Below are 15,186 nucleotides of genomic sequence, written 5' to 3'. Positions count from 1 at the left end.
GTCTGCTTAGACCCCTGTTATAAACCAATATATTACTGAAGCCCAGTAATCCTATTTGAGAAATTGTCACTGATTTCAAGGTTTCAGGGTTTAGAAACAATCGTACATTAGGGCAGTTGAAGTTTCTAGTTATGATATAAAGCCTTGAGAATTGAGTTACAGTTGTTTATACCTCATCATAGAAATGAGAGAAATGCTATTGTGCTTTTACAGGTTGATTAATAAAATCATTGCTGAAAGTTATTTTCTTTAAAATGTATAGATATAGATATATGGAGAGAGAGTCTGATGATACGTGCATATATTTAAAGAGATATTTGCCATTAAAACTGGTAACATCTCAGAGAATTAGACCCTTGACACTGTAAGTTTTAAAAGGCATATCATTTGTTGCGACTTAATAAATATTTTCAGATTTTTTTTCTATATTTTGAAATATGAATAGCAATAACCTGGTGAATCATAAGAATATTTTTCTTAAGAGATTTATAAAATATTTCATGCACTCATTAAGTTTATGAAGTCAAAGTAGGAAACAATTTTCCGCCACTACTACCACCACCGTGCAAATGCACGTAATATAGAGCATGCTCACTGGAGAGGTGAAAGCAAAAAGAAGTCAGTTGTATGACTGAACACTCTTTGGTTGGGTCTACTGACAAAAGGAATCAAAAGAAGCTAATCATATGTTGACTCATACATCTGTACCTCTCTCTGAATCTGTATGTATGGTTTATAATTCATCAAAATGGCAACCTTATTTCCATGGCCACGCCTTTGCAAACTACTTCCCTTTACACATTTTAGCTACCATGCAAAAACGCCTGAAGAAGGAGAAAAAAGCAAAGAGGAAACTACAAGAAGCCTTGGAGTTTGAATCAAAGCGCAGAGAGCAAGTGGAGCAAGCACTTAAGCAAGCCACTACTACTGACAGTGGACTGAGGATGTTAAAAGGTAGCGTCTGATTTGGACCTTCATACTCAAGGCACACAAAGCAGAGAGAGAGAGAGAGAGTGGGAAGAAGGAGGGAAGGAAGGAAGGAAGGAAGGAATGACGGAAGGAGAGGAGATACTTTGTCCAGAAATAATTAAAAAATCAATTTGAGGCCAAGTGTTTTAGGTCATTAATTAAATCTGTCAAAATAATCCCTATTCTGGGAGATACAAAAAGCCTGGGAATAACAGGAAATCCTGCTGACTTTTGCAGTAGAAGCAGTAATATTGATAACCTCCCTTCAAATAAAATGTAAATATTTTATGTCCATTCATGTTAAAATATGCTGATGTTTGGTGTACTCTATTTTAATGAGCTTTAGGATGCTTGTTCCTTAAACACAGATTGCATCAATGCTGAGAGCTTAAAGAGCACATGGTTGAAAAAAAATATTCTAACTAAATTCCTGGAGCTCCTGTGAGAAGAGGTGCTTCCATCATGAAATTTCTTAATTCCAAACTTTTTCTGATTCCATTTTAAATTATGAAACCCCACAACATAATTTCATCTCAGAGAGCATTTCAAGTTCTTTCCTTGCCCATTAACCACTGGTATATTTAACAGATATGATTGTATGACAAGAATGAGCCTGAGAATTTTATACACACATGTACACATACTCCATGTACACATATGACACACACATGAACTAAAAGGAGGTTGCTTCAGTGTCCTATACTAAGAATGAATAAAGGTCCTACACAAATATTCAACCGTATTCGTACTTTTCCAAAAGTTCAATTCCCTTTTTACTGTGATTGTCTTGGATCATTGTCCTCACAATCAATAGAAATACAGAGCTCGATTCTTAGCTCTTGACAGCCATGCGTCATTGAGACGCAGCAGAGAGAAGGTAAAAAGTAAGACATGAATATCGTATACAGTGGAACATCTTAGACAGTGGGAGTCAACCATGTGCACGCTTATTATTTGAGGCCCTGAACTTGTAATTCCAAGGAGGTTTAACTTTTTATTTTACATATTTGAAATCCACCTGTATGTGAATTCCACTCCAGAGCCCTGTTCTCTATTATAAAAGAAAAGCAGCTGTTTCTACAGCATGATGGGTAACTTGTATTCAAATCATTTCCTTCTCACATTACTCCTTGATGGCATTGGATGACACACTGATGTCTGTTATGACATTACCCAAGGGTGTCTGAGCAAATGTGTATATACAGAGGTGTCCATATTAAGCTGTGCTTCATGTGGGTGAATAACTTTTACATAATCACATTTCATATTTAAAATTAAAAATAAAACCCCAACTCCTTGTTTCTTTTTCTGAAGTTTTTTTTTTTAATTTTCTGAAACAATTCATGTATCCCTTGGCCCCCGGGGCCAGTACTACATAAAGACCACAGACATAATCTGTGTTTTGGTGTTCACGTATGCTTAGCTTCGAGATAATCTCATCATCTATCACATTTTAAAATTGGAAAATATAACATAAGGATGTGGCACTTCTACTTATGCAATTATATTCACCTTTTTCTTATTCTATAGTCAGGGTATGTTACCTGATGATCTGAGGGGGTTTTTATGGACAGATCGTTTTCCGGAATTTATCCCTGGAGAATAAAATAAATAAAGCAGTATTTACCATATACCTGAAAATATATGACCAACTGTAGAATTCAGCCACGGTTTATAATCCTCCCTCCTACCATTAAGAACATACAGACATACAAAAAACAAAACCTGAAGTGCCACCCAAGGTCTCCTGTTATCTCTAGGACCAAAGCACTGGCTTACTGAGAGTTTTCACTTAAAATGGAATCAGGAAAAACAGAATTGTACCTTAATCTTGAATGTCACTTCTTTCAGACACTGGGATTCCAGATATTGAAGTAGAAAGCAATGGGACTCCTCATGATAGTACTGCTATGCAAGGTATAGTAAACAGCGTGCTTTTCTCTATAACTGCTTAATATGTGACTGACCCCTGGGGATGGGATGGGGATGAACTCCTATGTTGATACTTTTCATATAGGTAAAATAAGTAAGTTTAACTTTTCTTACTTCATGACAGAGGAAGAAGTCTGCAGTGTTTTGGGGAACTATGTATTTAAGGACTAATAATTTTACATATACAATGTGAGCAAATGTCTCATATGTTTCTCTGTTAAAAGGATGTACATTTATGTTAGGCATATTCTAAAAATGCAAAACTGGGGATATAATTTACCTTTCAGAAGGGTACAATAGCATGTGTTTTAAATCTGACTACATTACTGTTTGTAAAAGCCACAGGTACAATAATCATAGCCTATCAATATTTGCAAAGTGTTCTAGGCAGGCTTTTTAAAAAATTAACATTTAAATTCTGATGCTAATTTTAGATGGTTCTAGAAACCAACTCAATGTGAAAGTAAGAGCAGGACTTATGATTCACAATTTGCAGGATTCTCATAACTGCTTAGAGCTTTAAAATATTTTAAAAAATGTTTAGTAGTAAGAAAATAGATAAAACAAATCAATATAAAATCCTACTAGAGTGCAAACACACCTAAAAATAAAAATTGAATTTGACTACTGGAGTTTTTCAGTGTGTTTCTAATGCCATTTTTCCAGCCTCTGTATGCAGATATTTGTTTTCACATTCATGTCTCACTCTAATAAAAAAGGAAAAGCATCTCCATGAGATAACAGTTTCCTTACTTTTAAAAACAGCCATAGATAGGTTACTTGCCGGAAGTGTAACTAACTAATCAGTGCCTTTCTACTGTGTAATGACTGGATCTACTTGAAGGCAACAGAATTGGATGTGAGCAAAAGATCCACGTGGGTTCATCAGTGGCTCATGCTTTAATGTGGCAGCTTCAGAAAATTTAGAAACCCTCATTCATGTAGTTTTGCACATCATCCCTACAAAACCAGGAGTGTCAGAGATCATGGGTCTTCTGGTAATGCTTGATTCTGCTGCAGCTGGGTAGACCTAACTAATGCATTAACTTCACTAGGTGTGAAAGCATGCATATTTAGCTAATTCAGAGAAGATTTTGCTGTTTCTTATCCCTCTTTTGCTTGCCTGCTTTCTTCCCTCAACTTAAAGACTCTGTCTGTGTGAGCAAAGACATTTTGGATGGAACTCAGCGTTTATCCAATCAATTCGCCACGGTAAAATTGATAAATACAGCCTCACTAGTTGTGGCCACCACTAGTTGAGGTTGCCACCACATATCAGCGCCAAGGTGGGGTTGAACAAGCCTGAAGCATTTGATCCCTTTTGAATCTGTGACACACAAATACAGATCCAGGCTTTTAGGATCATTGAGCTTGATTGGGCCCTCCTTTGAATGGGATGTTAAGGTCAGCTTTTGAACTGCAGGAAGTAAAGCAAACATGCCATCAGTGGGTTTGTATCTTTATTATCCTTTAATCCTATACTCTCAATTCATTACTGTTTGTTTAATTGACATAATGCCTTTAGTTCATAGTCGTAACATCATTCCCAACTTTGAGATAGATAACAAACTTTTAATCTGTCCTAAAGTTAGTTCATTTCCATGCAACAAACAACAGATAACTTATTTGTGGGAGGTCAATTACATGATATAAGTAAAAGGTAGATTCATTCTCTATTTGGTCCCCATTTTTTTTATTTTAATGAAGTCTGGAAAGAATGACTTTTGCATATTAATTTGTGATTATGTGAGGCCACATTTAATATTTGTTTTCACTGAGCATACATTTAATAAGCTCTCCTGTCTTCAGCTAGCTAAACATGAGAGAGTTAGATGCACCTTTAAAAGGATTAAGATGGAACATAGTTAAAGCAAGATTAACTTTTATATATTTTTTTCAAATTTTATATCAAATTGTCTAGCATTTGTGGTTAATATCTTCAATAATGGTAAAACATGGTGAGTTAAAAATTCGTATTGATTGTCTTTTAGGTTATATTAAATAGTGTTCTTGATAAATGTGGTAAAAATAAAAAAGTACACATTCTCACCTCCATTTATCATGGCATTTAAGCAAGGTAAATAATACAATTCCTATCATTATAATTCATAGAAAACTAGAGTGAATGAGTTGTGTCAGTATAATAGTACAATCACAATTTAATATCTAAAAGAAATTATTTCATGAGCAAAAACTGATTTATTCTATTAGCCAAGGGAATAGGTATCTGAAAATATTATCAGAACTAATCTTAAATACAGTTCACCAAATCAATCAATTCAAATAATTACCAAAAAACCCCAATAATATTACTTTTTATTTAAGATACTCAGAATTGAAAGATTACATTTATATGTATCCATGAACTTGAGAAAATGTACAATGCTTGGAAAACATAAAATTCAAGCTTAACCATTATTTTCCCGTTCTGCCTAATAATTTTGCTTTCGTGTATTATTTTCTTTTCTTTTGTGACTTATTTTGATACTGTTTTCATCTCTTCCACTTCCTTCAATTATCCATTTGTTAACTTGGAAGATTATTTCCTAGCATTGTTTATGAGGGTCAGTTCATGCATGCCAAGCCAATGCCATTTCCAAAACTCATCTTCATCACAACAAACAATTCCACCATCAGTGAAGTCTTTACCTATTGTCAATAGCTCTGCTGGATAGAAATCTATCGTTCACTTAGTGCTCTTTCTTTGAAATTCAATTAGTTCCACTGTGACATTTCCTTAAGAGAATTTAAGGAGGACTTAGAAGAATGTTGCTTGGCCATCATTAGAAGTAATAAAGTCATATATAGTTTTATGATAATTTGCACATGGCTCTTAGTATAGACAAACTGCCCATGTACTAGGATTCTTTTATATATATATATAAAAGAATATATATATATATATATATATACATACATATATATAATATATATATACACACACACACACACACACACACACACTAAATCTCTTCAGCTTAGTTATTTCATGTCTTATTCTTTGAATGAGGTTGTTTGACAGACAGGGTGTCATGCATAGACCACATTCTGATAAAAAGATTTCTGTATCCCTTTCATTTTAGCAGTCTATGATAGCAGCTCCTTCTGAATATTATTAGGTGATCAAAAAATGAATAAACACTCACTGTGATAGCTGTGTCCACTATTGCTGGTGGTGAAGGATATACACTAATATCCTCCCACCCAGATTCCCATAACTCAGTTGGGGGCCTGGAAGACAGCAACCGTCTTATCAACCAATCTCCATTTCACATAAAATAAACATACTGGGTGTCATTAAGTGTACCTTCAGATCAATGATTTTTTCAAATGACATTCAAGTACCATTTGCGTAGTGCATTTTTGCTGATAAAAGCAAATTAAATTAGCACAACTACAAGTGCGCTGATAAAAACTAAAACCGAACAGCAGTACCATTAGCTAACAAAGTAATATTTTCTCTTTACTGCATTCTGCCATTTAGTTATTATCCTATTGGAAATCTAATTATAATCCTTTTACTCCCTAGTCAAACTTCACAGTTTTTGCAAGCTTAGCACTGACAAGTGATTTCATTACATTTGATTGCCCGCGCCCAGATTGACTTAACTTCACTTGGAGACCTAAAAGCCCTCTCAGTTTCTCAGATTCCCTGTTTGCACATTACAGCAACAGCTCCTTTAATTAATTAGCATGAACAGCAGTAACATGAACTGCTGAACAGAAAATAACATCATTTTATGATCGCAGGGAGACTTCTCCTTTTGCATGTTTATACCTTAGTTAACTTTTGTATGACTATATTTCATTGTTAGGGGCTACTGGTACAGGGAATGTTTCTTAAATTTTTTAAAATTGACATCATCATCTTAATAATTACAATATATAAAGAAAATCCAGAATATGAAGCTCCTAAATTTTAGAAAACAGATAACAGCCTTCATGAACTGACTTTCTAGTAATAAAATAAAATAATAAAAAAAAGTTCAGATGAGGTAACATCATGAAATACAAGGACACAGTGACACATTGCACCCATTTCTGCCACAGCATTTGTTTGGGGAAAAAAATAAAACAGAAAATCCAGGAACTTCTTTTGCAAGACTAATGTCAGTTTCTGTGAATAATTTTCACATTTGCTTTTTTGCCTACGTGCTTGACAATGACACAAGATGGCTTAACACTGGAATATATTTTTCATTGGATACTTTTCCATAGATATGGTGGAATCTTAAATATTTCCCCTTCTGTTTGATACTAACAAACCAGAAGTAGATATTAAATCCAAACTACATGTCAAAAGTAAATCAAAATTTGATGTAAAAGATAAACCTACTAGACTTTTCTTTTTTCTTCTGAACCATTTTTGTTCAGGAAAAAATGTGGGAGCTTATTTAAAGAGTGTTGGGATGGAGGGTATAACTCAGTGGTAGAATGTGTGCTTAGCATGCACAAGGTCCTAGGTTCGACCCCCACTACCTCCATTAGAAAAATAAATAAATAAATAAACCTAATTACCTCCCCAAAGAAAAACAAAAAAATAAAACAAAACAAGCAAAAAGTATAAACTGACCCTTCTAATATATAAAATCCATGATCTCATATATGCAGCACTTGGTGACAATGCCAGTGAAGAATTAAAAGCAAAGTGACTAGCAGACACAGTTTTGAAATCTCTATGTTAAAAAACACATATTTTAAAATAAAATTTAATATACATATATTTATAATATAGAAATTCTAATATATATTTATACTATGAAATATATATGGATCTGTATGTTCTTATCCATTTTTTCAAAATCAGTTTGAACAGTGTCTGTCCTTTGATCTTTGACACATCGTTATCGTCTCTCTTTGCTGCTCACTTGGTAACCTAGAACAACATTCCTCTAAAGAACTTAAGATGCCAGGCCAATATTTATCAAAAACAATTACCCATGGGCTAAAATTGTCATTGCAGATTTTGGTAAAATAGCAATGAAAGTTATGATAGGAGCAAGTAAGGGAACTGAAGAAGAGAAATCACATAATTTCTTGCCATGTATGTGATATGACAAGAAAAACTAAAAGGAAAGCAGATAGAATTTCTCTATAGGCTTTTCTACTGACTCCCACCAGAGTGTGCTCTACATCTTTCTCTAAGGGTTCTATAGACTACTTCCTGCTCTACTGTCATAGCCATTCATTTCTCTCGCATTTGACAACTTGTACTGTGTTGGAAGATATACATGGGCATTCTAATAGTCCCATTTTAAAATAGCAATGTTCTCTTGTAAAGTAGACGTACATAGCATGTCAGAGATTAGAGGGATTGTGGGAAGTGAGTCCTCTTTCCTTAAATAGTTCCTTTGAGAGTGGGAGACTTTTACTACCCAGAGAAACTTTACTGCAACTGCCATCTTAGAGTGAGAAAAGGCTGTAGCATACACCCCACAGAAAAGATCCTAGCATATTTCTCCAAAGCAGCAACATTTTTTCCCCTGTAAGTTTCATTAGATGACCTCAGTCTTTTTACTTTCTTCCATAGGAAGTATTTGTATCTCTTATTTTCTTCATCCTCCACAAGATCTTTATTTTAAGAGATTGTTCTTTCCCAGTCCGCATTGTACATGGCAAACTTAATGTTACTTGATAATTTAGGGCCTGGTTTTCATGGGGTAGCTTGCACCACTTACCACTGCATTGTTAACAAGATATTTGCAGTGACTAAAAGGCTGCCATGCCAATTATGATGTTAACATAAAATCTTATCTACAGCTCTAAGACTCACAATTCAGCTACATCTCACTCACATAATAGATGAAATTGTACTTGTAGGGATAGCAAGATAGTGAGACTTTCAAGCCAAAATAGGTTGCTCTGCTACTCAGCATTTTGGACTCTACAGGACTAATTCATTAATCAGTAGGTCTTTCTGATTATAATCTAGGAGGGGTTAACTCAACTCTGATAACTGCTTAACTAGTTGCTTTATGCACCATCATTTTTACGTACACAATACAATTTTTTAAGCTTAAGAGACACCTTATCCCACAACCAACCTAGATATACCTGAGGAATATGCAAAAGGAAAGCCTTTCTTGGATTAAAAGTTTAAGTTTTATTTTTCATTTTCACATTTGTGTTTTAATTAAGAAAGCAGCATTTTCATAGAAGGCTGTAATCATATGCTGCTGTGTCATACCACTTTAAAAAATTAAATTATTACATTGTTGCCACATAAATGTGTGGTGGTTCTATACCAAGATACTTACTATTCTTGAAATGAGGAATTGATAGTCTAAAATAGGAATAGTGCAAAAAAGAAAGGCAATACCTAGTGTTTGTATAACCTGGTGAACTTTGAACTACTTTTTCTTTTTTGTAGGGGGTGGTTTTAAGTTTTAAAAAAGTTACTTATTGGGTGAGTTAACTGAGACTCCAAAGGATAAATTCAGGCATGGCTGGATCCAGAAACTCAAATAATAAATCCATTCAAGATGTCTCCCTTCCCAATTCCTTCCAGTCTCGGGTCCCTTTGAAGACTTCGATTTTTTTTTAGACTTGGCTAAGTTAATAGATGAAACTGTACTTGTAGGGATAGCAAGATAGTGCTATCCCTATATGCAGTTCCATTGCACAAAATATTGCAAGTCCAGGCTTATTGCTTGCCCTCTCATTGGTAACATATTCCATCAGAAAGAGGATCTTGTCTTTGTGCCATTTTTAACACATACATCATCTAACAGGATTATTCCTATGTAATATTTAATAAAGGTATATTTAACCTCAGTTTTATAAGTAGGGAAACAACCCAAGAGAATTTAATTGACTTGTTGATAATGAGTTCTAAAACATAGGAATTTTAACTCCCTCACCAATTGTTTTCAATCTCAATACATATTGCTAATAGCACTATCAATCCAAATCTGTAAAAATATCTCCCAATTAATTAGCTAGCTAGGCTATTTAACTAGACTTTAATGTCATCCCATGCAAAACAATGCAGCAGGGCTGGGATGGGGGAAGACTTCTCCAGTTAATTAACCAAAAGAGACTAAAACTAACTATAATTTAATAATCGCTTCTGCCTAAAAACTTGCAGAGTTTGGGGTAATACTTAAAATTACACAAATACAATCTCTCTTTTCTATTTAAAACTATGCAGAAAGTTGAAGTAGTAAGAGAAAAAAATTTTCTATTTATGACTAAACACACATCACCCTATCAGAACTAAACCTTAACAGATCTTCAGTTATCTAATTTTAGGCTAGGATTCCTTTCTCTGGGCCATAAAGTTTTGTTGTTGTCGTCGTTGTTGTTGTTCTTGGGAACTTTTTTCTCATTTTTTGATGGCCACTTAGCATTCAATTTTGGAAATTAAAGTGCATTTAAAGGAAAACTTTGTTTAAAATTTTATACAGACCTCCTTGAAATTCCTTAGTCTATTAACCTACCAAATTTATAATTTACTTGTTTAATGTTTCAAAATTAACACTGATAATAATCCACATACTTAAGCTGGAATCTACTTTATCACAGTAATGCAAATGGTTATTTGGACAACATTTTCACCAATTCCTCTAGTAGCTTTGAAAAAAGCATCATTTTTTATAAACATTCTTTTCTGTATTTACCTATTCTTCCATAAATGTTTAAGTTAAAGAAAATAAACGCTCTTATTTTCTTTAAAACAGTACAAATGAATGTTACGCTGATCTCAGCACTGATGAGTAACTATTTAAAATGAGTGGGGCAAAACTTGCAACTCAAATCTTACAATCTCCCAGTAACTGCATTTCCACCTGCAATGGGAAATATCGATGTGGTCATTTTTAACATTGTTCAAGTAAACATTTAATGTTTTTCTATTACTTCCATTTTCATTTTCCTCCATATTTTGATTTCATATTATGGTTATGTTGAAATGAGGAACTATAGTGTCTTTCTATCAGTTTAGCATACAAAAGGAAAACACAAATAAATTTGACCTTAACAAAACGTTTTGTAACCTACGTACTTTGGAGGTAGGAGATATGACCCTTGATTTTTTTTAGAATGGCATAGGAATATAAGCAGCTTACCACTTTTTACCATGGCATCCTCTACAACAAGAAGTAGTAAAAGAATATGACATTCCACATATGACATAAGTGCTTAGAATGGCTTAGTGTGGCTCCTAACATAGTCAGCATTCCATGAATACTAGTTTTTATTTATTCGCCTTTTCCTTCCTTTCTCTCCCCTGCTGAACAGTAGAATTCAAATATTTCTAGAGCGCTTAGTGTAGTTCAAAATTTGGACACATGCACTTTTGTTGCCATTTTATAACTGGACTATGGGAGATACAATAAAATAGTGGCAAGAGGACTGGTCTAGTAGTCAGAATTTCTCAGTTACTAACCTTGAGAAATCATTCAACATCTCTCTGCCTTAATTTTTAATAAAATAGTAATAATATTTGCCTAATCTGCATCAATAAGTCAGATCCCTACTCTCTGACAAGTATAAGAAATATCATTATTACTATGCCCTATAAAATACATGCGAAATTAGCATTTGTGTTTGTAAATATAGATTTTAATAGGAGTAAAATATTTGGCATTATAATTGATGTATAAAACCATCTCTAAAACATATGTTCTTCAGTATATGGTTATGGTAAATATAGTTTTCTATTTTATCCCCATGTGAGAATAGTAATACCCTTGAAAAGGGTATCCATCTCCTTTTTTAAGGGTAGTTCTTATAAGAACTAGAGATTAAATAAAGGGGAATAGGGTATATTAAGGAATTAATTTCCCCAAACAGGGTAAAGTGCAAGTGAGAGAGGTTGATACTCCATTATGACACCATTTGCAAAGAGAAGATGACACGTACTGGTCTTTGTTTTGCTTGAAGTATGTCAGAATTTTTTTAGGGCTAATAAGGCCAAGTGGTTATTATTTTCAATAAACCTTCATTTTTTAGAAAAGGTGCCACATTATAAAAATAAGGACCAGATCCTTCTTAAAAATGAATCTAAAATAATGCTTTTCTCTAGACAAAAAGGAGTCAAATGCTCTATGATTTTATTATCTGCCCCTGTCTTGCAATGGTCTACTTTTCCTGCTCTCTGATTAGAAGCATTGTATTTATATTACTGTACTAATAACTGGACCTCAGACTAACCTCACTACTGTTACTTATCTGATTTGAAAATGGCACATTCTAAATATGTTCCCACAACTGAAGTAGAGTTCATCCAATTAATTGCATATTTAATTTAGATTGAACCTAAGACTGAAGCGGAGCATTAATTGGCACATTTTTTTTCTCTCTCATTCAGGTTAGGAAAACATGACCTTTTAGATATGATCTTACTTGGTGCCAAATAATATAATGCTCATTTGAAAATTAGAAACACATCACTAATTAAGCAACTTAAGGAAAACATAACATTTAATACTTAGCTGGAGAAATCATTTATAAAATATGGCCGTTTGTTCACGAATAAGTGAACTACCCCAAAAGAAAGGTCTGAGAGCTCACAGTATGCCTATGATGAAACCTATTAGTTCTCAAGGAAATCCCCTTGTTTATATAAGTCAATAAGTGGTGAGGAAATACTTGGAAGAAAACATGAGCTCTAGGTAGAAAAATAACTTTTTCTAAACATAATGTAAACCTTCAAAAACATTACAGACAGGTTTCTTGGTAGTTTTGTAAAAAAAAATAAATAGTGAGAAGTTACTTTTAACTAACCATCCTGTTAGGAAAGGAAATCTCATCCTGAAAGGAAATTGCAATCATTAACAAAGATTTTTGATTCAGAGAAAACAGGGTGGATCTTTACTCATGTTTTAGACTGTGAAGGAGGGAAAAAAAAACCTTTCTAAATGCCTTGCTTATTAAGCTAGTCATGCATTTCACTGCAGGTTGTAAAGCAGTAAAACATGCACAAGGGGCTCATAAGCATATTTTAGAGTTAGGGAATATCATTTACACCATTCTTATATTGTCAATATCACCCCTAGAGAATAAGATTAAGCTTTAAATTACTGTAAATCTACAGTTTTGATCACCTTTGTATAATTTCGTTTTTAATAGAACAAGACTTACACCGATGAATATATGATTAAGGGATAAGCTTAATAAAATAATACATTTCTTGCACACAGATTTAGTCAAATCTTGAACATATAGAGCATAGCAAAATACTCTAAAGCCAGTTTGTGGTTTTTAGTGAAGTTCATTGAGTAGAATTTGGATTTTCTTTGTTGGAATGAAATTTTGACCAGGTTTTATTGTTTTTTCTGTGCAGCCTGAACACTGATGCCGGAACTTCAACTGATCATAGGCACGAATAGGGTGCTGTAGCAGTTACCTGCTTATCTAGTGTTGTAATTCTTTAAAATTCCTACTCAAATTCTTAAAATACGGAGCCTTCAATTACTATTTGTTTATTACTGATAATTAGAACGTTGCACGTACAGGAAAAATGTGCTAGAGAATGGGCTTCACAAGTTTTTAGGGGATAAACATAATGATGATTGAACATGATACTTTACACTTCTCTAACCCCTTTCTTCCATGGAGTTCATAGTGCTTCATAAACATTATCACATTAATCCACACAGCATCCTAGTGGGGTAAGTAGGTGGAAGAAATTTTAAGACATAGAAGATGCGATTTCTAAATGGTGTGACAGAAATTAAAACACAGGCACACCCACTTTAAGCTGTAATTGCTATGAAATAGCTTTCTCTTTGGCTGACCTGGAATTTAACAGGAATTAATGTGAGGAGGTAATTCATTTGTGCAAATGATCAATATTTGTTATCTTTGCTGTGGAAATCACCTTTTGAAAAGAAACACGTTTCCTGTAGTGTTCTCTGAGGAAATATAGAGAGCTCTAGTTTGTAGATTTTACCATACCTAGTTCTTTCTTTGATCTGTTGATAGTGGAGCAAGTCATTGAATACCTTTCTACTAGCACATTCCTTATCTGTAAAGAAGGCAATGATAAAAACACAGACTCAAGCTACTAAAAATACCCCTTTTATTCTTTTTTGCTCTCTTCCCAGCTCCAATCCTGGTTCCTCTTTATTAAGCTATTAACAAACCAATGGACTGAAAAATCTATACACATAAGAAAGGAGAAAGGCAGAGATGATGGGTCAGTCACATCATGGATATTTTCCACTGCTCGCCCTCCGGTCTAGACATGGCCTGATGCCTAAGATGTTCCAGTGATTAGAACCAAATGGGTCATTTGGCTTGAATTGCCCAGGAAATGGCCTCAGATATTTTTAACTGTTTACTTAATGGAGACCTGGCCATCATCATTATTTTCATGTCTCCTACGAATCTAATAGAGCAGTGTTCCAATGTGGTAAATGGTAGTCCAGTGACCAAAAAGATATATTAATTCTTCTTCTAAAGTACCCTCTTTACACAGAGCAAAAACTAATCCATTATGTTGTTTTTACATCTGCCCTAGAATTAAGTCCTGTTGTGACAGAAGCACCACTCATCCTGTGCAAAAGGCCAACTGAGTTTTTATCCATTCTCCAATAATCAGTTTCCTGTGCCAATGCATGCAATTTCTGCTGGAATGGCCACCTACCCTACACATTTAAAAAATATTACATTAATTCATATCAATGTGACATTCCAGTCATTCCACGCTCTGAAGAACTTTTTTTTTCTAAGGCTTCTGGTGCCCCCTACATATTGTAGAAGGTCGACTTGTGTAGAGTAGATATGTGGCTTTAACCTAATTCAGTGAAATAATGCCAAATTAGAAGTAGTCATGGAGATGGACAAGGCAAAGACACACTTTTAGAATTCTATATCAGATATCTGAATTGAATAACAAAGAGGTGTGACTTCAAAAGACATCCAGAAATCTCTCATTATTTGATAGTCAAACAGCATATATTGAATGATAAGGGAAACTGAACAACATTTTCAAATTAACTAAGTTACCTAAAAATAAACTAATATCTTTTTTTTTTCTACAAATAGCTATGATTGACTTTGGTTGAGCTGTAAGGAATCCTCATATGTTTTCTTCTGGCCTTTTCCCGCATATCTGCCTTCTTTATGACACCCGATTTTAGCTTATTCTTTTTCATAAGCTTCAGATACACACCACAGAAGGCAAATCTCATGCTTACCTGAGTTTGGAACAGCCAGATGTGGCCCTTTAAAGATAACTTAACTGATGAGCAGAGGTGCATCTCCCATCTCCCATATGGAGGAGGACACACCAGACTCCCCTGGCATGGGGTATGCCCATGTTAGGCAGTGCTGTGCTAA

The 15,186-nt window shown here is 34.2% G+C and overlaps 1 protein-coding gene across 2 annotated transcripts in view; it reads left to right on the top strand.

Moving 5' to 3' along the window:
- DACH2 (dachshund family transcription factor 2) overlaps nt 1-13,303 on the top strand; it is a 496,681-nt gene extending 483,378 nt beyond the window's left edge. For both annotated transcript variants that reach the window (XM_064483001.1, XM_031446133.2), the window contains 3 exons: nt 808-954; nt 2,821-2,886; nt 13,187-13,303. In XM_064483001.1, the coding sequence (XP_064339071.1) occupies nt 808-954; nt 2,821-2,886; nt 13,187-13,191 (218 nt within the window). In that variant the 3' untranslated portion in view covers nt 13,192-13,303. The remainder of the gene's footprint in view (nt 1-807; nt 955-2,820; nt 2,887-13,186) is intronic.
- The last annotated feature ends 1,883 nt before the right edge of the window (nt 13,304-15,186 follow it).

This window comes from Camelus dromedarius, chromosome X, assembly GCF_036321535.1.
Source record: "Camelus dromedarius isolate mCamDro1 chromosome X, mCamDro1.pat, whole genome shotgun sequence".
Classification (NCBI taxonomy): domain Eukaryota; kingdom Metazoa; phylum Chordata; class Mammalia; order Artiodactyla; family Camelidae; genus Camelus; species Camelus dromedarius.
The sequence above is the reverse complement of the archived record's forward strand: the minus strand, read 5'-3'. Positions and strand labels throughout refer to the sequence as shown.